This window comes from Amphiura filiformis, chromosome 10, assembly GCF_039555335.1.
Source record: "Amphiura filiformis chromosome 10, Afil_fr2py, whole genome shotgun sequence".
Classification (NCBI taxonomy): domain Eukaryota; kingdom Metazoa; phylum Echinodermata; class Ophiuroidea; order Amphilepidida; family Amphiuridae; genus Amphiura; species Amphiura filiformis.
In genome coordinates, this window is record NC_092637.1 from 1,068,832 (window position 1) to 1,093,036 (window position 24,205).

Genomic DNA, 24,205 nt, shown 5'->3' on the forward strand with positions numbered 1-24,205 from the left:
TTGATTTTGTTTCTTCATTAGGTTTTAGATCACTGTTTCTTTAATTCTCAACCAATTTCAACAAATAAATCAGAGCTAAAGAGTCCAGGTAGTGGCTGCTTGTTTTAATTTTGACATACTTTAGCATAATACAGGGGTGAATACAACTGGCTTACTGTACTTGTTAATTAATTGACACTGGTTGATTGGTTGTGTGCCATTTACTGATTTACTGATTGATTGATTGATTGATTGATTGATTGATTGATTGATTGATTGATTGATATGTTATTATTGATCCATGAAATGTCATATGCATACTTCACTTACCCATTGCAGGCAAAGCTTACACACATTAATTCCATGTGATGTGATCAATCAAAAATGCTGTTTAGATCTGACCAAAAAAGTAAATTTGGCTATTCCATTTAAAATCCACACCCCTGTGGAAGATTTTGGAAATATCTTCCATGGGGGAGTATGAATTTCTAATGGAATTAACATATTATGTAGCTCCATTTAAAATTCACCCTCCCTCTGTGTGAGATTCGAGTTGAATCTTTCTGAAAGCGTGTATGATGGAGCTGCCTAATATGTTCATTCCATTTGAAATTCATACTCCACTCTGTGGAAGATATTTCCAACATCTTCCACAGGGGTAGTGTGGATTTTAAATGAAATAGCCCCATTTTTCTGCTTCCTAGTTTCAGAAATTTGAAGCTTCTTCTCTGAAAATTTGGAAATTAAGGAAGTGTTCATCAGTTTTTGGAATTTCTCTCCTGGTCAAAATCTTGGGAGGCCAGTTTTCAGAACTCACTAAATGACATCTTCACCCAAACCAAATGATTTTATCCAGGGATTTTATTTGATCACATAAACATTTGCATTGCAAACATGCTAAAATACTAACATTACCGCAAATAAAACGGATACTGTATTTTCGTGAACATATGGTTGCAAGTTCAAAATTGGGGGTAGGGGAGCAGAGGTCATGACGATTTCATACATGAGCACCTTTCCGGGGGGGGGGCCACTCAAATATAATGATGTAAGCATGCGTGACCAAAAAAACGCGTGAAAAGGGGTGTTTTTCTTGGTTAAGCACGTTCTGCGTGACGCGTTAAGGGGTAAAAACGCTGATTTTCATGAAAAGGGTAGTTTTAAAATCGCTTGTAACGCATTTAGGGTACCATTTTATTCCGATTTTCAAATCTGCTGACACTCCGATCCCAGAATTCCCCGTTCGTAGAAATGTTTACAGTATACTCCAAATCTAAAGTGTCACGGTGTTATGCAAATATTTCATGACGTGTTAGATGTGATTTAATCATGGCCTCGTGCTTCCATGTAAAATACCGTTTAGAATAAAAAACATGCATATTCATTTATGACGTCATATAAAATTTGATGGGTATATAGTTCAGTGGACAGGCGGATCGAGCGAAAATATCGTGTGTTGGCCTACTCGCCGACATCATCCGAATTTCAAAAAGATTTTCAGGACTTTATAGATTCCTCATGCATTATTTATTACTACTGTAGTAGATTTTGAGCTTTCTCAACTGAAAAATGTAAACCTTCTCTGGATTACTTAATGAAAATTTGCGGTAGAAAGCACGGAAAGGGCACATGATACCGGGACACGATAATCAACTTTATGTGCGAATTGAATCAAATACAACGTGAATACTGAGTATTTAAACGTTGCTTCTGTATAAATTACGCTGTATACTGGTATTTTATATTCTCACAAAACTACTTTATACAAGAATCCAGCAGATTCACGAAACAAGCTACGAATCTGAAGGCCTCATATACACTCTGAATTCATCGTGTCATTATTTAGGCTATGTATTAAAGCTTATTAAAGTGGTATGGTATGGGCCATATCCAAGAGGGGCCTGTTCAATGAAATGTTAAGACCAAAAAATTGTTCTAAAGTTGTCAAAATCCATCAAAGCTTGTAAAGTGGGTCAAATTTATAGGCCTACTCAAAACTTGTTCAGGGGTCAAAATTAGACAAAAACTTGTTTAGGGGTCAAATTTTGGGGAAAGCGCTAAAAACTTGCTTAGGGGTCATTTTGCTCACAGAGGAAAACTTGTTTAGGGGGTGTTCAAAAAAAATTTGGTCACGCATGCATACACTGTCATATTTGAGTGGCCCCCCCGGGGCACCTTTTCATAGGCCAACACACAGTGCATAATTTATACTTTTTAACCCATCAATAGAATATCATAACTAGATGTATTACTAGCAGGGGGGTCATGTGCTGTAAAATTGACTGTGTTCTCCTGCGTTGTAGAAATTGAATTCTTTCAGTTTACGCCTGTTACTTCTAAGGTACACTAGTCCTTAGGTCTGCTTGTCCTAATATTTTCTAGTTGTAAAATAGTTTGCTTGTCTGAAAGTTTGGTAGTATACTAAATCCTAACCCTAACTCTGACAGAGATCCTAACTGAGGGATTAGGATTTTGCTATGTTTCAAAACAAGATAGATAATATTTTGATATTCCAAAAAATGAGTGCTGTATTTTTCTGGAATCAGGAATGGGCTTACTAAACTCTGATTTCTCCTGAGTACTCAGGAAGCTATTGTCATATTATTGTGAAATATGAACAAACTTGTCATTCCTATAGTTTGCTTTAGATACCATAGTCATAGCTTCAATTATACCAGTGCAGTAGACAGTGATAATATTATCATTATGAATATTATACATTAACATTTTATTTTTCTGAGACAAAGTTAAGTTTTGTACAACAGGATAAGTTATCATTCAAAATGTGTTTTGTTTTGTTAAATTTTTCTATTGTGCCAATATTAAAAGACATCAACATACAATCAAATTATATTTTTGTCATTATAATTTTCCCTTTTAAATAACATATTGCAACATTTGGAATTACTTTGGCAGATTCTTTAATAGAATGTGCATGAGTTCTCAGGTATTAGCGAGCCTTTAAAGATTTAAAAAAAATTAAATTATTACAAAATCAGTATTTTATTTTTTCATTATTATTAATACAATACATAATTACATGAATTTGTATCCCAGAGCGTTTTGACGAGCTTCTGCGACAAAAGTTTCCAGATTACGAGAACAAAAAGGTTAACAGCGATTCCGATTCATCAGCATCTTTACGTAAAAGCGTCTCCCAGCAGGCAGCTCAAGAACCGAATCCCGATCAAGGTCCAGGTCCCGCAATAGGCTGAGGAAGAGACTAGGTGGGTGTTGTCAAGACAGTGTCACACTTTTCATTGGCTAAGCTAAATGCCAAAAAGTCGAAAGGGCAAAGGTCATAGACCAGCATGCACTGCTTCTTCTTGTGCTATCTCTGCAGTGCGATCATAGCCTAAATATAGTACTAAATCTTTGTTGCATTCTGCATTAGTGTATTGTCCGCTCCTTGTTTGATAGCAAAAAGAAAAGTTTCCCGGTGACTACCCGATGACCATTCGGTGGTCATCAGAAACCTTTCGGTATTTTTTCCAGAGTTATCCGAAAGTGCCGCTAGCGGATACCTTGCGGATACCTAATTAAGTTATCCAAAAGTTTTCGGGTAGACATCCGGAAGTCTCCCAAAAACTCAAATATTTCAAATGAGTTACCCAGAAGGTTCCCAGAAACTTAGATTCTTTGCAGGAGTTACCCGGTGGTTATCCGCTTTTAATTTGACCTTGAAAATAGCATTAAGCATCTTAAGAATGTATTGTGGGTGGGTATATGGTCAAAGGTCACTGAATGAATTCAAAATGGAGAAGCTAGCTGTTGGCAGTTGGAATATATTTGTGCAGAATATTCAAGTTATTTGTGGTCCAAAATGTATGGATTTACATGTAGGACATTACAAGATGTTTAATAATTAATCTGGAACATGCTGTAGGAATTATAAAGCATTGAATGCTTGATTTCAAATGACAATGCAGGTAGGAAAATTTGCATGAAATGATTTGTATTGATGCAGTCTTTTATACACTATGTACATGTACCTAAATATATGACACATTTGAGTGTTTTAGTTTATATCTTTTCTAGTAAATCATACATGTACATTATGTTGACAGTAAATTAATGCCAATTAAATTACTAATCATCAGCTAATGTGTCAATTAACTTTTAAGCTTGATGTTTTTAAGCTATTGTTGTAAATAAATTATAATATTTGATATAAAAATTATATAGGCTGTGTTAGTAATGTGATCACATTTAGGTACTGTAATACATGTATACAATTTCGTTGTACATTAATTGAAATGTATGCACCTTATAAAGGTGTGAACCAAATTAAATCAGAAGAATATTTTTGTACAATAACCACAATTACATTGTACACTTTCAAGTTTCTTAATAGCAAGATAGCACACTGCCATGACTGCAGGTCGAGTTGTATTTCTCCAAAAACTACAATTCAAATAATAAGCTAAGTTGCCTAATACATTTGTGCATACTCATGAATTTGTATTTCTGCATTCCCCAAAAGGTCAAAAGGAAGTCTCAAAAGAGGTCACCAGGTATATCGTCACCAACAAAGTTATCCGCTAGGTCCCCGAAAAGTTATCGGGTAGTTATCCGCTAGTTCCCCAAAAAAGTCACCGGTGGTTACCCGCTAGTTTCCCAAAACAGTCATCGGGTACCTATTGCCTGAAAGGTATCCACTATGGTTTCCCAAAATTTATCGGGTAGTCACCCGCTACCTATCTAATTTGCATGTGAAATTTGCCGGTGTCTACCCGGTGACTATCGGGAAGTTATCCGAAAAGGTCTGATTTTTTGCTATGGGAGCTGATCTATATTTAACGTGGTTTTTTTTTAAACAAACATGATTGTATTTTATGTTACTGTACTGGACTATATATATGGGCCAGCAAAACCCCCTCAAAGTCTACATAGGTTTGGTCTATAATAGTATATAGTGGTGACAAATAGGATTTCTTTGACAGGTGTGACAAAAGACTATAAAATTTTCTCTTAGTGGCCGCATATATGCCGATTAGCACATTTTTACTCAGGCGGAGGCGTCTCCCCATTTTCCCATAGCCTCAGAAAGCCCCATTACTTTAACTCAAAATGTAAACAGGAGAATTACATGCTGTCACCAATAATGGACCATATTGCCGACAGAATTGGATTGGACAAAATAATTGTGGCCGTACACTACGAATGAGCAGTAAAGTCGGCAAATTGTATTCTGAGTTACAGTGTAAAATGTTCTAGTCTTTGTTTGCTTTGGCTAAATCCTGTTCAAGTGGTGGGTTACAAAGCATTTTGTCTAGGTATGTGTAACCAACAATTAACAATAAGAGGACAATTCTGAACCTTGTTGACTTGGGGATGATTTGAAATGACCGCCAATTATGACTGCTTGATATTTATTACCAGCAATGTGGAAAAATAGACACATGTAGAAACGAAAAAAGGTAGGCCTGCCATTTTGTTGAAGAAGCAGAGTTCAACAAACCATAACCCCACTTTTAGATATCGTTTGAAGTCAAATGATATACCATTTTAAAACTTGGGATACATTACCGGTATATATTTTCTAAACACGAAATAAAACAAAATAGACCGGGGCCGACTTTTAAAGCTGATTCGTAGTGTACGGTCTCAATTATAATGTAACATTTTGTCTATTTTCCTAACATGCGTTGTTCCATTTACAGTGGCAGCACCAGGAATTTTGTCGGGGGTGATGGGAAATGGCGGAAGGGGGAATCTCTAAAAAGTTTTTTTTCCTGAAAATAGTTAAGACTAAAAAATTAATGTCCCCTACACATTATTAGACTGATTATGCTGAGCGGTTGGTCGTGCAAAAGTTTATATTGGTTTTTTTTACCATTTTATCAAAACTTTGCCTGAAATTGACAAGAAGAACAATTCTACATGTAAGCTAATCATTATCATTTGAGAGGGAAATAGCAGCAAAGAACCACAAATCACGGAGTATAAAACAGTTTAAAATTGCGTCAAAGAATAAAAATAAAATGCAGCCGAGAACAAATGCAGCTTTCCTAATTATTGTCCTTTTGAGAGGTTTTCAGGAACGAAGAAAACGCCACTAAAAAGTTAGTAATAGTTAAAGAAAATTTGAAAGAGGAAGCTTATGTCATTTTATTATTAATTATCAATGTTTAATCTTTAACTTGACAATATAGTTTAGGCCTAGATAGAATGATTATGACATTTTATCGTGGGAAAATTGATGCAAAACAAAAATAAACCAGGGTCCTATGATGTACAATGGAATATTATATTATATTACGATATATTAGGCTATTCCATGTAAAATCTATACACCCCCTATGGAATTAATCTCACACACAGAGGGTGTATATATTTCAAATGGAGTCCACTGCCACTGCCACTGGGGGGATGCCCCCAGTCAGAACCCTGCCACCTGTTACCCCCAGTAAAAACCCCAAATTAAAAATATTTCCACTTTTTGCAGCAATTTTGCTCCCCTCAAAATCCACTTTGCCCACCAATGCCCCCGAAAAAAAAAAATCCCGGCGCCATCACTGATGGAGTCACCCATTCAGGTAACCCCATTTGAAATTTACACTCCCTGTGTGGGAGTTTAAGGCCATGTATTCCACAGGGGGTATATGGATTTCAACCGGAATAGCCCAAGTTGTGCTCTGTAGCTTTTGAGTGTATTGAATAGCAAACTTGACAAAGACGCACCTTAAATATCATTGATAAAATCCCGGGATAAAATAAGGTATTGTTATAGCTAAAATAAGTTATTGTTATAGCTTAGTGGATTGGTGGGAACAGATTTTTTATAGCCAATAGTTAGACTATAGTTATAGCTAGTGAACTATCACAGTAACTTATAATAGAGGGTATTCGTGCTGAAAATATTATATAAATCCCGTCACAGTAATTGTAAGCATCCAAAGACCATGAAGCTGCACAGACCCACAGACCAAAGATAATTATGTCTGACATGTTTGAGATATCATCAACCTGTAGCACTCCTGGAGCATAACTTGTTTACTAGAAAAAGTTGCAAGGCCTAAGAAAATGTTTGATTGACATAATATAAAGAAAAAAATAGGGTAGGTTAGGCCCGGGGGGCCACTCAAATATGACAGTGTACGCATGCGTGACCAAATTTTTTTCAAACACCCCTTAAACGAGTTTTACCCTACCAGCAAATTTAGCCCCTTAATAAGGTAATTTAATATAGAATTTAGCCCCTAATGAGTTTTTGGCTGGTGAAAATGCAACAACTGTACACTTTTTGGACTCATAATTTACCAAAAATTTGAAGAGGTATCCCAAACAAGTTGTCCAGTTTCAGAAAACTACCCTTATTCTTGAAAATCAGTGTTTTTTAGACCCTAAATGCGTCACACCCGTAACTTGCCTTGCCTAAAAATAACACCCCTTTTACTTGTTTTTTTGGTCACACATGCGTACAGACCATTTATGTGAGTGATCCCCCCGGGAGGTTAGGTAAAGATTTTTTAACTTGCATTTGATAAAGGCCTTGGAACATTTTTTCTTCTTTTTAAATTTTATGTATTTTTTTTTTTTTAATGTTTTTTTTTGTGCCAAAAATACAAAAACAAAAGGTCTAGGGAGGTAGAGGGTATTCATGCTGAAAATGTTATATAAATTCTGTCACAGTAAAAAATTGTAAGAACCCACAGACCAAAGCCAATTACATTGATTGTTTGACATATTTGAGATATCATCAACCTGTAGCACTCCTGGAGCATAACATGTTTGCTAGAGAAAGCCTGTGAAGTTTTTAAACTAAAAACCTCACAAAAAGAAACACAGCCATTAGAAATACAGCTATAGCTTCAGAAAACAGTTAAGCATATTTTGATGCTGAGTTCGGACTATATTCGGCAGCGGGACTCTTTTTAAAGAAAAAAAACCCAAATTTGAAAGTAGCAGTATATTGTATTGATTAAAATTCAGCGCAAAGATAATGGTGTGTTTTCATGCCATCATGATGCTTATATCTTATTCGCTGCCATAAACCATGTTAGTAACCATGTGTTACTGGTTCAAGCATGGGGGAAGGGGAGAGTCACCCAACATATTTGGCCATAAGAGGTATTCTCCCCAGGAAAGGCTGTTGCTTTTGAACTGCGCAGCTCCAAAAGATCCCTGAATTTTACCAAAACAGTGCTGAAAGACACTCAATTGTGATAATTTAATTTCAGAGACCCCCAAATTGCTCAACCCTCTCATTTGTGAATTTCTGCCATGATATATCCATCCAAAAAACGATGGAAGATCCTTGATTTTGATGCTGCGCAACTTGGAAAGACATTGTTTTGGTCATTGTTTACATCTTCAGCTCGAAACGACCCACCCCAGCTCCATGGACTGCTTATCAACTGCTCACTGCCAGAAGTGGGTAAATGCAATAATAACTGCCCTGTGAACATTTGGCAATTTACACACAGTATATTCTACTCATCTACACATGCCAGCTACACATGGTGTATTACACTTACCAACTGAGCAGTCGATATACTCACCAAAAATGCGATGTTCAGTTGAATCACTGTGACATTTTGTCAAAAAAAATCTATTATTAACAAAAATAACAAAAAAGTTATGGGTGGCCTAAAAACTAAAATATTAAAAAATTTGGTTTTTATTTTTCAGGTCCTGATTTATCCTAAAATATACCTCAAATTGACCAAGTCAAGCAAGTCAAGTGTAAAAGGAAAATTACACGATTGTGCAGCACATTATTAGTTTTGTATTGTTTGTTTGTAATAATATTGTTTGAATCATTTTTCTTTTTGGTGTGCATGGAAATATTTGCCCTATGTAAAACACTTATTTCAAAAAACATGCAAAATAATATGCCTGTCATATGTGACACGATCTGGTCCATGGGGGCCAAAAGGAGGCATTTTTGAAATTTGAGTTACTGTAATTTTTACATAATACATACAATTTGCTATCATTTACTGAAAACACCAAAGGTCTAGCATACTTGGTTCTAAAGTTATAAAGTTTTTTGATGTCTAATTTCTTATGTATTTTATTGTTTTTTTACTACATATTTTTGCCTATATCTCAGTTTCAAATTTGCCGCCTTTGGCCCCCATGGACCAGATCGTGTCACATTATTACTTGATCTATGGCATCCGATATCGGTTTCTTACAAAAAATAAAACTAACAAAAAGGTAAGAAAGTGGCACCTGACAAAAACTAGGCAAGGTTATGTTTTTCTACAACAGGTGGAAAAAATGCTGTGTTATTTACGTTGCTGGTATTTACTTTACGCTTGATTGATAATTCTGTCACCAATTATTCGGGATGTTTTGTGATGGTTTAAAGGCATGGAATAATGTTCACAAATTCCCACACTGAACTTGAATAGCCCGTCAGTTATGATATGACCACAAAAAATGATATGACCACAAAAAATCAGTGAAATGGATTGATTTTGTGTATACACACTCTTGTGACAGCCTATTCATTTTTTTTACTAGAATGCCTAATTCATTTATTTTTGATGCTGGAACTCAATAGCTTGACTAGATTCCTAACCATTTTGACTTTTGCCGTATCGTTTTGAACCGATAAAGTGTCACGTCACAGCTAGCTATAAATCGACTATCTCATTAAAACGTTTAGAAGTATGTATTTTATTGGTTGAACCATGGGCGTTAGAAAAACATGTATTGTCCATCAATTTTTCTCAATTGCAGTGGCATAGCCAAGGTGGGGAAGCTGCCCCCCTGTGAAAAGTCTTGCCCCCCTCTTTTCCCCCCTGTGGGATGGTGGCTGCCCTGATATTTAAGATTTTTTTGTGTTTCTGACCAAATTGACATTATATTTTGCCATTTTAACCTAAAAAGTGCCAATTGTGGCGCACCTCACATGAATTTATTCCCTTTTTGTACCATATTTCACCAGTTTAGCTTTTGTCGCCAAAAGGTTCCCCCCTTAAAATTTGCCTTGGCTCCCATTGCCCCCTGTCTGAAAAAGTGCTGGCTACGCCATTGCTCAATTGTGTCAAATGTGTGCTATAATATGCATACATGACTCATACAAGTTAATCGGCATATTTTTATTACTTTTCCTATTATTACTGTTATTGTTTTACATAGTAGGCTATCCCATGGCATGCTGACATAAAATAGGTGACTTTTGTATGATTAGATTTATATTAGGTGCCCGGTATCTTTTGAACTATTCTAATCAAATTTGAATAGATTCTTTGTAATTATATCAAGTCACCTATTAATTTTCTGACAAGTTAACTTTTCATTTTTTTTATAGAATTTTGGATCATTTATTTCAATAGAAAGTTCTCTTAATTTAAATTTGAATAGATTCTATTCATTTAAATAATAATAAATTGGAAATTTTTGGTGTTTTTAAGTTTAAAATTGGTGCACTATACGAGCATTTAAAAAAGTTCATTTTTATACAAATATATTTTTGGGCAGTATTCATACTTAAAGATATTAAACCTTCTACTGAGGGGTTGGGGAGCAATTTTTGGCACACCATTTGGAAATTTACGGGGGGTGGGCTCATAATTATTGCACAACCCGTAATATCACCCTGGAATATCACATGTGAATAACAAGCCTTTTCGTTTGAAACAAACATCGTTTTGCAATGTATAACCTCTTGATGAGGTCATTGGGCATATAGTGCTTATGACATGACTATTGTGGAACTTAAATACCTGACAAATTTTTGTATGAATGAATCAGTTCATGGATGAAAGCAGAGGTATAGTCATACATTTTTGGAATAATCATATTATACTGTTTGTACATATTCCACTTGGATGATTTGGAATAAAAGTTCATGTGAAATAATATACCCAAGTCAATATTTCTGCAGGTTGTGTTAAAAGAAAAAAAAAGTTTCTGCTTTTTGATTTGTGAAATCTTTATTGAGGGATTTAAACTACTTCAGTGGCAAGCACTGCTTTCCAAGCAGGCCCTCATACAATGATATATATACAAAGTTTCTGCATGGGGATTACCTGCACCCCCGGCCTGCACCGGAGCAAGAAAATGAAGATATATAATAGGAGCTGCAGCCCGGGAGAGGGGGGGGGGTTTGCATTTTAAGTTGATAGGTATGCATGCACATATATTGGGGGCTTTGGGGGCACAAGCCCCCGGGGTAACAGCTAGCATGGGGCAGCAAAAGGAACAGGCAGCAGATGAAGAAGTGCTGCAAAAAGAATTATTCAAGAAAAAAAGGACGGAAAAATTGTACTACTGGTGATCAACTTCACCAAAAATAGACATACTAGTATTTGAAATTTGGGTGAAAATTATGCAAATGATGCATTTTGGGGGCAAAATTTAGCATTTTTTAAAACCATTTTTGGTGAAAATTTCTCTAAGTTTGTCAAAGTTTGTGACTCTATGGTTGAACTCCACAGTTAGAATGTGGGAAACTCCACAGTTGAAAACTCCACACTTTGGGTTCATAGAAGAAGGGTATCTGTGTGTGTTTATGAACTTCATGGTATTTGTAAGAGTGTTTTGTGAATTTTTCCTAATATAGGCATTTGCTTGTGTTTTACTAATGTATATAGTCTTTACTTGACTTTTTTAATACGTATCTAAGTTTTTCTTATTTCTCTGTACACTGGCATCTGCTTTATTATCATAGCTGCATCAAATGTGCTGTTCAGCTTGTTATTATCATGAAATGTTGCATATTATTAATATTCTAGGCCTATATAGGCCTACACCACCACAAACATAGTGCACAAAATTATGTTCACCAATGGTGCTTTCGCATAATGATGCAACTCAATGTAAAGCTATTAAACATAGATAATACTTTGTGACACATATACAACAGAGTGTGCACAATAATAACATGCACCTGGAAGGGAAAAAACTTACCACATCACAAAATTGTATTTTGCATGGTCTTGTATACTGTTATCACATGCATTTATTCTATCACTTGCACTTATTCAATCATTTGCACTTAGCAAGTTATATGTTTGCGCAAATTATTGTTGCAATAATGTTGTGTTGCTAAATAGTTTTGTTTTGTTTTAAACTGTTAAATTTTATAGATAATAGTGACAGTGACACAATCTGATCTACGTGGCGGTGAAATTAATCAATTTTGCACAAAATTGCCACAAAAAGTTGAAATTTGTGTGATTTTGGGTTTTTTGCCTCAACAGTGTGGGGGGGGGGGATTTTGTTGGCAATTTTGGAATTTGACTCACAGGATCTGTATTCCATAAAAGAGGCATACACCTCATACTCAGTTTATAGCCGTTTCAGACACGCTTGATTCCTGATGGGAATTGAAATTGTCAAGCCAGGCTAAAAAGCTAAGTATGCTGGCCTAGATGGAAAGAAAAGAGAGTTTCAAAAATACTGATTTCAACTTGCAAGAGTGTATGCGCACACAGGTTCCATGCATGTCGAATTTTATGCGCTTACGCGTAACGCTTATGTCCGCTTCTGCCATGTCTGCAGTCAGGTATTGGCTACTGTAAAAGTGTGAATTTTCTTACGGATTAACAACAGTTGACTCCTGTACAAAGGCATAGGAAGAGTTGCAAATTCAAATTTGTTCAACTTTGGTCTTAAGTAGATCAGATTGTAGTACATGTAGGGGAGAGCGGGGAGTGTTCGCCCTATTTTTTTCTGACCAGCCTAGCGATGTCAATTTTAAGGTTAGGGATGACCTGATTAGCCCATGTGAAAGCCCTATGTCTTAGCTATATACGGCCACAATCCCAGAACTATAGGCCTTACAATAGCAACAGGATAGAGCAAACAAAAAAGTATTGCACAGTGGCGAACAAGCCCCATATTGGGGCAGGTTCGCCCATATGGTGGGGTAAGTTCACCCTAATCACAAAAAAAGATTTAAACATTGCATAACAATAACATATTCAATGCAAACATTTAGCAAGAGTATACAGGGCATTCATTCTCTTCTGGGGAGTCACTAAATTTGTTGCAGGAGTCGGGTCATGGTAAAATGTAGGGGTCCAAAGTGAGCTTAAACGTATCATGTTTACAACCGGGAGATTATGGATTAGGACATAAACGGTGGTATGAGTAATATTGATACCACATAACTTTAAAAACATGCTTTTCAGTAGTTTTACCTTGTTTAATGGTATAATTATCAATATTTTGCATACTACGCTGATGGGGCAGGTCCGCCCTCCAGTTTGGGGTAAGTCCGCCCGGGAAGATATAGGGAAATAACATGCCCCATCCTCAAAAGGGCTTAACGTGCCCCTTGTGCAATTTTTGGATTTTCTTCAGGGTATGCAAAATACAAATCGAATAAGGAGTTTATAACTGCATTAAATCTTTGAGAAATCCCATATGTTCCCAACACAGATTTCCATTAAAACCATCTGTATTTATGTATCAATGATAATACAACATTATTAATGCAACAAAAAATTACGTTTTGGTGTAATTTTTTTGTTTTGGCTGCAGTTCGATGAACACGCCCCTATATGTCGCAAAGCTAATATGAGAAGTTTATAATGATCTATGTCACCTAATTTTGCCATCACCAAATCCCCCGATAGCCGTAGTGCTGAGAAACAAGGGGTGGGCGAACCTACCCCTAGGGCGAACACTCCCCGCTCTCCCCTACTCTTTTTTTCTTTAATTGCAATATTATGTAATCTATGCTTTTTTTACTTTGTGAATATTTTAATTATGTTGTACACTTGCTTTATGTATGCTTTTCACTATAGCAGCTTCACATCCATGCTTACATGTGCTTATCATTTTGCTTGCTTTTGTATGTGTTGCATGCTTTTGCTTTTCATATGCTTTTGCTTTTCATGTGCTTTTGCTTTTCATGTGCTTTTGCTTTTCATGTGCTTGTTCTGCGTTCCATCCTTTTCATGCTTGTTTTAGCTAATCGTGCTGCTGTCAAATCTGCCGCTTTAAGAAAAGCTTACTCGGAAATGAACCTTAACGGGATGAAATATCGGCCATTCAGTCGACTAATTGGTGATGTTGGTATGTATATTTTCATAAATTCACATTCATAAAAATAATGGGAAAACAAGCCAGGAATGTTAACCCCATGAGAACTACCTGCCGATTGGCCAAAAAGAAGTTTTCATTATCAATCGGACCAATCAGCAACAGTGTTAGAATGATTTCACCACACAAAAAAATTGGGGTGAATTACTTGCAAAGCTCCATTCTGATTGGTGATTAAAGTGAAGATATCATGTAATCGACCAATCGGAGGCAATGTTAGATCGGCAGGTAGTGCTCAGAGGGTTAAAGAGGTTGCACTGGTGATGGGTATTAAAGAGGATACATTCACTATGGTTTCATAAAAAAGTAAGGTATAGGACATTTAATTTTGAAAAGTTTCGACTAAATAGTTTTTAAGATATAAACCTTAAACTGATTGCAAACTGAAGTTATAGCCAGTGGTGTAGCTGGAACCTTTTTGTTGGGAGGGGGCTGTGTAATGGTAATTCTTAAAACCGACAAGTAAAAAACCAAAAAAAAAATGTTGCACCTAGTTTTTAGATGCAAAAGTCACAGAAAAAACAGCTTTACAACTGCAAGGAGGGGCGGGTGCAACTACCAAATTTTTAATTGGGGTGGACATCTTCCCCCAGCACCTATGCTACTGGTTATAGCACCCTCATTGGCTATTATCATATAGCCACAGTGGCGTGCGCAAAGGGGGGGGGGCAGGGAGGCCATGGCCACTTTTGTTGGTGATTCGGGGGAAAAACGTTAAAAACATCAAAATTTGCTCCTAATCAGACTCCATTCGGGGAACTGAACAACCTAGCCCCCCCCCCCCGCTTTCAATGTGCTGCGCACGCCACTGTATAGCCAGTATGTTATCAATTATCATTCAATTATTTGAGATTGTCTTGATAATAGAATATTAACCACATTAACTTTTAGAAGTTATCTTGTATTCTTTACCCATTTTGTCAACTAAAATAAATAAAATTTGAACCGAATTGGCCCAAATTTCTCATGTAGTGAAAAGAAGTAATTAACAATTACTTGACATCCTTTAAAAATTTACACGTTTTAGTGCGAGTGAATACTTAATATTGTGAATTTCTTTACATATATATAGTAAGTTATTTCATTCATTCAAATAGAGTAAGAATTGAAAAGACATACAGGCATAAAAATTTTCAGCGTTTTAGCTGATTTCAACGTTTTTTGTTACTGTTTTCAGTGTTTTTCAGCCAATTCCTGAATCAAATTCACAGAAAATGGTAAAAAAAAATGATTTCAGGTTTTTTTTCCCAAGACCAGTTTCATGCCTATAATAATACAACTATTTCAAGATATTAATATAAGAAATGATTTCCCTTTACAGTTGAGAATCACAAGAGGAAAGATTCTTATTCTTCAAGCGAGGAGTCAAATACCGCCACGCCAAAAGGATCACTGAATGGCGAACAGAAAGATGCCATCTTGAGGGAGGAGAGAAACATGCGACACACCTTGGAGAAAGAACGACACCGGCTGTTAATGAGAGAAAGAGAACTCATGACTCAAGTATGTAAACTTTTGGAAGCAAATTGATTTTTGATTTTCTACAACCAATATGTTAAGGGAAGGATAGCAATATGTTTGCAGAGTATTTTACAATACTGTGCAAACGTTGCTATCTGATTCCTTAAGTGTTTCTGAGTTGAAAAAATCAAAAAAGAAGTTTGGTTCCAGAGAATATGAATATGTATTGGTCAGGAATTATTTCTGGATGATGATCTGAGAGAAGCTAGGGTGTTTATGCTGACTGGTATCCTAAAGGCTAAAGCATTGTTAGTTTTGCAAAATTCAAATTCTGATATGCATATAAAGAGTTCAAAACTTCTTTTTTGATTTTGTCAACTCAGAAACCCCCAAGGAATCAGATGTGATGTGAACAAGCAAAATCAGTCAGAAGTTGGAAATATTAATGTTCAGATATAGCCAAACAAAGAAAATTATTTCTTTGGTTGCATATTGTTTTGGAAACACTTCAACTGTTCATATCTTTGGAACTAAATGTTCAATTTCAATGGGATTTTCTGCAAAATTTAGCTTTACAAAATGCAATTATATGGAAAGGTGAAAATTATATATGCCCGACTTCAGACTGCTTGATCACACCACATAATGTCATTTTTCTGAAACTTTATGTAAGGCCTCCAACAACTGCCTTATAATCCTAGCTTGTAATTGACACCCTTCTTTAAGGGGGTACTACACCCCTGTGCTAAATTCAGTAACTATTTTTGCATTTTTCTCAAAAAATAATAACACACTGGTAACAAAAGTTATGTATATTATTGGGGCAAGGAATCCAATTACTACACTGAAATTTCAGTGACTCAAGACAAGTGGTTTAGTAAATATGATAGGAAATGAGGTACATTCTAGCGGTACCTCTTTTCTTATCATAAATAATCTAACCGCTTGTCTTGGGTCACTGAAATTCCAGTGTAGTAATTGGATTCCTTGCCCCTATAATATAACGTGAACTTTTGTTATCACTGTGTTATTAGTTTTTGAGAAAATGAAAAAATAGACACAAATTTATCGAGGGATGTAGTACCCCCTTAATAATTTAATGTATGCTTGATACTATGATAAAAACAGCACATATTTTGTCATTATGTTCTTTATATTTGACCACTTCTATGTCCGGAGTTTTTACTCTGGTTTATCTACATATATATGCATGTTATGTTTCCATTGTAATTTTTATATGTTTAATTGTGCTAGTGTGCGCTGCACGATTCTTCTTTTCCCTGTACACTGCCTAAAAAATGATTCATCTCAAGTTTGGTGCCACAATTTCAAATCCCGCGCGTAAAGTTAAACGCCCTAAGTGTGCACACACGCGTACATGAGCGTTTTGTTGGCACGCTTGCAGCGCAACCCCGAAGAAGCATTGACGTCACTACCAAACTTGAGGTGAAAAAATTATGTATTGGTTTTTGCATCTACATCTGTAATATTCTTCATTATTATTGTATAAAGTATTATTTTGATAGTAATTTCAATGGTGCTGTGACTTATTTTCAGGTTGAACAATTAAGGCGAGAATTGAGCAGAGCAAAGAAAGAAAACGAAAGATTACAATCACGACAAAGAGAACAGAAACTTGTCAGAAGGTCAGTACCTGCAGAGGGTTGGGGTTCCTAAGAAATGGGGCTGCAGTGCATAGGGATGCACTACATGGACTTTGGAATGCTGACTCTCTCTAAATATGCTGCAGTATCTAAGTTTTTGATCCATCAGTACACCTACTTTTTACAGAAATTGGGTCCTTTTGAAAGGAGATTGCCAAAATGCACCAAATACATGGGTGCACCAAACTCTGTTGAAACCCACTGAAAATGGGCATGTGAGTGGCATATCGCTATACGCTGGCAAAGTTACGCAATTAATCGGATTAACTACCATAGCAATAGGTACAAACAATTTTGAATATACCGCGCTGCACTGCTGCTAATCATAATAATAGATTGAATACAATACCGCTCTTTTCAAAGAGACTAATCTTACAGGTGCAAGTGATTAGCATTTCTTTGACATCTATGGTTCAATGCAGAGGTACTGCATGAACGTAGTAGTGCAGCGCGATATATTCAAAAATTGTTTGTACCTATTGCTATGGTAGTTAATCCAATTATTACGTAACTTCGCCAGCGTATACCAAAATTTGCTGACAAAGCCATGACCCTTATAATTATATTATCAAAGTGAGGAAATGTGTCCCCCATACCCCTATGACCCTATGCCACTGGAACTACTTGCTTGTCTTGGTTATCCATGGGCTAATCATCACTTGGGGCTGTGATGATTTCACGTGATTGTATAGAGTGTACATTTGGAATCTTTTGGAAATCCGTATTGCGAGTGGTTTATATTGAGCCACAGTGGTCAGCAAATTCTTGTAAAGTGTGCTGAGGCTTGTGGGTTTATACCTGTACTATAAATCACTGCCTTATTTTAGTCTTCTGAACCCTTACCAAACCTTCTGTTCTTTTTCTTGCATATTTTAAACTGATGTTTCTTTTTTTCTACTTTAGAGCATCAATCAACAGCAACTCCTCAGATACACCTATATTCATTCAAGATGTGCCACCATCCCTACCAGCTCCAAAACCTGTCAGATACAGCATTGGTGACCTCCTATATGAATATGATAAGCTGTATTCAGAGGAGAGAGCCGATGCGTGGACTGCATTACCAAATGTGACGGATGTTGATGAGATGGAGGAAAAAGATGAGAAAAAGGACAGGCTGCTATTTTCTGCTGTTGAGGTACGATACTGCTTTGGGACTGATTTCATCTGAGGACATAGGCATCAGAAGCAGGGGAATGGAGGGAACATGTCCCCCTAAAAATCCTAAGAGCAGAAAATATAAAACCAGAATTGCCCTCTGCTTCTTCCTTAAATGCAATATTTTGGGCCAAGATAGGGTGAAATTTCAAAACTTTGCATGCGTTCGTGCACAAATTCACTTTCATTTTGGACTAAATAGAGGTCTGAAATTGCAATTGTCCCCTTACAGACACTTGTCTTCTCTAAATTGTAATGTTTCCACTGCCACTGTCTGAGGAGTAGTAATCAACACTGTATTATTTTTAGTGAACACCATTTTTTTTTCAGTAGAGTCAGTCCAACACCGTATTTTAAATTATTAAACTTAATTTGATTTGTTTTGTTAAACCGTTGAAGTATAGGACATTAGTTGGGTTATTCCAGTTGAAATCCATACACCCCCTATGGAAGACATTACCTTAATCTTCCACACAAAGGAGTGTGAATTTCAAATTGGATTACCTGAATGGGTAACTGCGTTTGAAATCCAACCAATTGAATTTCAACTTGAATAGCCTATAGTTAAGGATGTGTACGGCCTGGGGGACACACGACTTTTGAAGTTAGTGAGAGCCTAGACACCAAAAAGGGGTCTTTCTGAGAAGGCCCCCAAAAGGTCTTTCCATGAGACTGGGGAAATTCTGACCAAAACAGGGGGTCATTCAGTGAGTCTGTGAAAAATTTTGGGTCAAGATAAGTTCATACAAAATTTTCAAAAATTTATCAAAATTTTCAAAATTTGAAGAAAAATAATGAACAAATAGGGTCATTTTGTGAGAGATTATTAGAAATTTTCTTTTGAAAAAAGGGAGTCTTTTGGTGATGGAAAAACATAAAAGGGGGTCATTGGGTGAGAGGGAGTTTAGTAAAACAATAAAGGGGGTCATTGGGTGAGAGGTAGTTGAAAAATGGGGGTCAATGTGGCCGCACATTCCAGTCACCCATTTTTCGTGTGTACCCTCCCCCAGGTGTACTGGATTAGGGAACTATAAAGAACATTGAAAAGTTCAGATGTTAAAAGCGATATATCAATTTTTCCCAAATTTTTTCCAGCTTGCATTTGGTACAGCACAGACATACCTACACCAGATTATGACAGGCGACAGGTCTGTTAAGGCAGAAGGGGCAAGTGGGCTAGACGATGAAGAGTTACTACAATTCTTGCAGATGTTGGGGGATAACTTTGACATCACAGACATGGTGCAGGTATGTATTCCATGATCCTATTTGGGCCCCCTCCCCCTAGTGCAAGGAAAAAAGAGGAAAAAAGAGGGAGAGAGAGGAAACAGAGAGGAGAGAGAGGGAGAGGAGGGGAAGAGAGATGGGGAATCCATACGATATGCAATACCATACGATTATTATCAATAAGCCTGGCAATAATTGTCTATTTGGGCCCCCGCCCCTAGTGCAGGGGAAAAGAGAAAGGTTTGGTGGATTTGGGCCCCCTCCCCATACAGGCTTGCCCCCTCTGGAAAAAATCCCAGCTACGCTGCTCAGCCGAATGGTGGGACACTGGCCCTACTTTTTCCATGAATGGGACATTTGTTATTCATTTACCCTGTGTCCATATTCAGATGGAAAGTTAGGTATCCCCCTGTTATTATGTCCAGAGATATGTCCCGGGAGATATGTCCTAGCTATATCTATCCAGTAAACATACTATATAAGATCATCCGTCTTTGAATATCCTATAGGCATCTAAATACAAATCAGGACGAAATTGTTTGTTTCTAAGCCTAATTCATTGAATAATATGCTCCATTTCTGCTTAAAAACTGATTTTTGACCCGGAGGGTATCAGTAAATTCCAATTTACAAATTTACACCCTACAGACCTTAACCCCATGATAACTACCTGCCTATTGGTCAAAAAGAAGTTTTCATTATCAATTGGACCAATCAGCAACATTGTTATAATAATTTCACCACACCAAAAAAATTGGGTGAATTGTTTGCAAAGCTCCATTCTGATTGGTGATTAATCTGAAGATATCATGTAATTGACCAATCAGAGGCAATGTTAGATCAGCAGGTGGTGCTCAGGGGGTTAAATATGTTATTCTTATGTTGTGTTCTCTTTGCAGGATGTGCAGACCCTTATTGTTCACATGGGAGGTCCCCACATGGAGATGTCTACCACATTATCCTATTATATCAACCACTGTGTCAAGCTTGCATGGAAATTCACCATACAGAAACCACCCTATATGATAGACACGTCTCTCAGATCATTTGTAGCGACAAAACATCAGAGGGCGCCAGGCTCGGATCGTAAGAACGTACAGATTAAGAAGTATATCTGGCCGTGTTTGGTTGGAGGAGATACCCAGCAATGTGTGTACAAAGGTGTGGTGGTGACATAGTGTTGTGGGAAAAGGCATTTAAGTATGATGGTATAAAAAGAATAGTTAGGCCTATGGGAGGCCTGTATGCAAGGGGCAGCACCCCCATCCACAAAGTCCGCTCTTAGCTATATTTTTCAATAAAAATGTCCAAAAGTGAGAGGAAAAGTAACAAAATGCCTACTTTTTTGTGATAAGGCATTCAAAAAGTCCAAAAAGGGCAATTTGTAGGGGTTAAGGTCCACTTCTTGGACATTTTACATCCCCAAATAAACCCTGCTAACGGGCCTGGTATTGTGAGGACACAAAATGGACAAGAACACAAAACACAAAGAAATGATGACTAGTGGATATACCTTCTCAGCAAACTTTTAAATTTCAAGTTTTTAATATAAAGGGTTCAAACGTTTTAATAACATTAAAATATGTGAAAACTTGCTGCAAAACATTCTAACATAATGTTATTTAAGTGGTGACAAAATATTTTGCAGAAATGTTTGCCGAAAAATACTTTGACAGCCTTTATCTGGATATAACCTGACAATTAAATGTTATTAAAACATTTTGATCATAACCAGTGGTGTAGCCAAGTAGAAGGGGGATGCGAGAGTACCACCCACAGAAATTTGTCAGGAATAAGATGGGGATGGCAAAGAGTATTCCTTGAAAATGACTAAAAATGGGATAAAAAATTTACAAATGGGGTGAAAAATTTGGCTTTGCCTCCTCACACCAAAATCTTGGCTATGCTTCTGATCAAACCAAAACAGAATTAACAATAAAGAAAGAGCAAAGTTTGATGCCAAAAATTACCAATGATTTTGGCCATGAAACTTTGGTGTCGGTCTGTTGTCCCTAAGGACTGCTATCTCTAAGGTTTGCAATCTGTAAGGTTCACTATCAATAACATGTAAATTGAATGGGGATAAAATGTTCGCTATTTCTATTACAAAAAAGGTTTCGCTATGCCTAAAATACAGTCTGCTACTTCTAAGGTTTGATATGACTATTAGTCATATATCAAATATAAAAAAAAAAGGTTCGATATCACTAATTTTAAATAGTGTTCACTATCACTAATTTTAAAAAGGTTCACTATCGCTAATTTAACACAAGGTTCGCTATCTCTAATTTAAATTAGGTTTACTGTCACTAATTTTAAATATGGTTCTCTATCTCAAACTTCATATAAGGTTCACTATCTGTTACTTTAGATAAAATTAGAGACAGTGAACCTTATTTGAAATTAGAAGCTATAAGAGATAGTGAACTTTTAGTTTTACAGATAGCAAACTTTATTTGAAATTAGTGATATTGAACCTTAGAAGTAAAGAACCTTATTTGTAATTAGTAATATGTGACATGATCAAGGGGAATGAGTCACATGTCGACCCTGGTCAAAAATGAGTTTTATACGTTTCTAAAAAGGACATTTAGAACTTTCAGAAACTGAAAGTTGTCCTCTCAGGAGAACCCTTAGAGGTTCTCTTAAGAACCAAATGGTTCCAAAACCATTGAAAATAGCCCTAAAAATGTGATACAGAACCGTTTTTGGTTCTTTAGAGGACCTTTAAATGTTCTCCAAAATTAGAGAACATTTTTTAGAGGTTCAAGAGGGAGGGTTCTCCTGAGAGGACAAAAAAGGTTCTATCTAGAACCTTTATTTCTTAGAGTGTAATATACACACCTATTCTACATCAGTACTGAACTGTAAGTGATACGTGAATTAAAGTATATAATAATTTGTGCCATATGCCATGCCAAAATACACTCTGAATGGGTTCACTTAAAACCCAGAGGATGATTTAAGCAAGCCCCATCATGCACTGTAAAAGTATTATCACTAGAGTTTCAACTGCTACTTTACTTTCCAAATCCCATTGAATTCTGTGCAAAAGATGTTGTTTTAGAATTGTGTGTGTGTGTCATTATTACTTGGTCGATTTCAGATCTAAAGTGATGCATGCATGAAGGCTAATTCACACCTTCTGTAGATAACATAAAATGTGAAATCGACCAACTTTTTGACGGTGTTTTTATTGTAAATATATCTGTCCAAATTCAAATTTAACCATGCATGTGTGTATGCAGTGGGCGGGCAGTGGTGTCATGTTCACTCACACAGCTGTGCTAACCGCAAGACTTGCTGGGAAGTGCATAAATCATCCTCTGCTTAAAACCTATACAATTTCAGTCAAATTTTAATTTGGTTATTGTTTGCCAAATATTATGATTCTTTGCCAAATATGAATTATTATTTAAATGGGCCTTCTGAGTGATACAATAAATCTGCGTTTTACAAAGTGTCTACAAAGTACATGGATGACTTCAATATTAAAAAAAATATTGTATGCACAGATGATGTCCGCTCTTGTACGTTTAGCTATTGGCATCACACACCAAGTTAATCTGATATAAGGCCAATCTTAATTTAATAGTTTGTCTCAAAGCCCTTCCCTCCCAAGTTAAAAACCTAAAACGGAACACATTTTTTAAAGGTTTTTTTCTTTACTTTAATTTTTTCTATCTGTGGACAAGCTTTTTGTCAAGAATAGACCACCTTTTCATCTGTCAAGGGGCTTAGATGAAGATTTTTATTGAGTCAGGCTAGACTCGACTGTGATTTTTGTGCTGAGGATTTGAAAAAAAACACACAAAAAAAGCACCTGAATAACACACAAACAGTAGGCACTTTTATGTGTGCAGGGGCTTTGAGACGAACTATTAAATTAAGATGGCCTAATTAATAATTATGATATTAATGGCTTATTTTTTGTGTGATACAAGAATATCTTGCACTCGATAGTGCAATATATTCTTGTATCACACTCAAAGCCATTCAATATAAATATTACGGTATTAGTAACAACTGTCAGGAAAGTTTTCTGGTCATTTTAAGCCGAACTATTGGGGTAAAATGAGTAAGTAAAACTTACTCTGTTGTCCTAAAAACACATTAAATTTGGCTGAATCCAGATATATTAGGTTTAAAAGGGCATTTTTGTGATCCACAGCATCATCCCCCCTTTCTAAAAAAAACGGTTGAGATTTTGATAGCACTGGAAACCTCTGGCTGCATAATGTTTATGTACAAAAATTTCCCAAGAATTTTTTTGTTAGGATGCACGAAAAAGAAGTGGGCCAAAAACCGTTGTTTTGGAGATTTGGGGCCAAAAATGGCATTTTGGCCCAAATTTGACCTCACAGATGAACTTATCAAGTCTTTGCCATTCTAAATATGTATACTTTTATATCTTTAGACCAACAATTTAGAAGTTATGGGGCCGAAAGTTTTCATAATTCCAGGGTTCAGACCAACCTTAATATACAATTTCAGTCAAATTTGAATTTGGTTATTGTTTGCCAAATATTATGATTCTTTGCCAAAAATGAATTATTATTTAAATGGGCCTTCTGAGTGATACAATAAATTAGTGTCTACTAAGTACTCGGATCATGGTTACCCTTAATTTAATAGTTTGTCTCAAAGCCCTTCCCAAGTTAAAAACCTAAAGCGGAACAAATTTTTTTTTAGGTTTTTTTCTATCT

The 24,205-nt window shown here is 36.3% G+C and overlaps 1 protein-coding gene across 1 annotated transcript in view; it reads left to right on the forward strand.

The window, feature by feature from the left end:
• Positions 1-23,708, forward strand: part of LOC140162395 (uncharacterized) — a 53,330-nt gene extending 29,622 nt beyond the window's left edge. Inside the window, 5 exon segments of the mRNA XM_072185600.1 lie at positions 15,311-15,492; positions 17,008-17,096; positions 18,018-18,252; positions 19,368-19,520; positions 20,399-23,708. Of these exon segments, the coding sequence (XP_072041701.1) occupies positions 15,311-15,492; positions 17,008-17,096; positions 18,018-18,252; positions 19,368-19,520; positions 20,399-20,677 (938 nt within the window). The 3' untranslated portion in view covers positions 20,678-23,708.
• Positions 23,709-24,205: the final 497 nt, after the last annotated feature.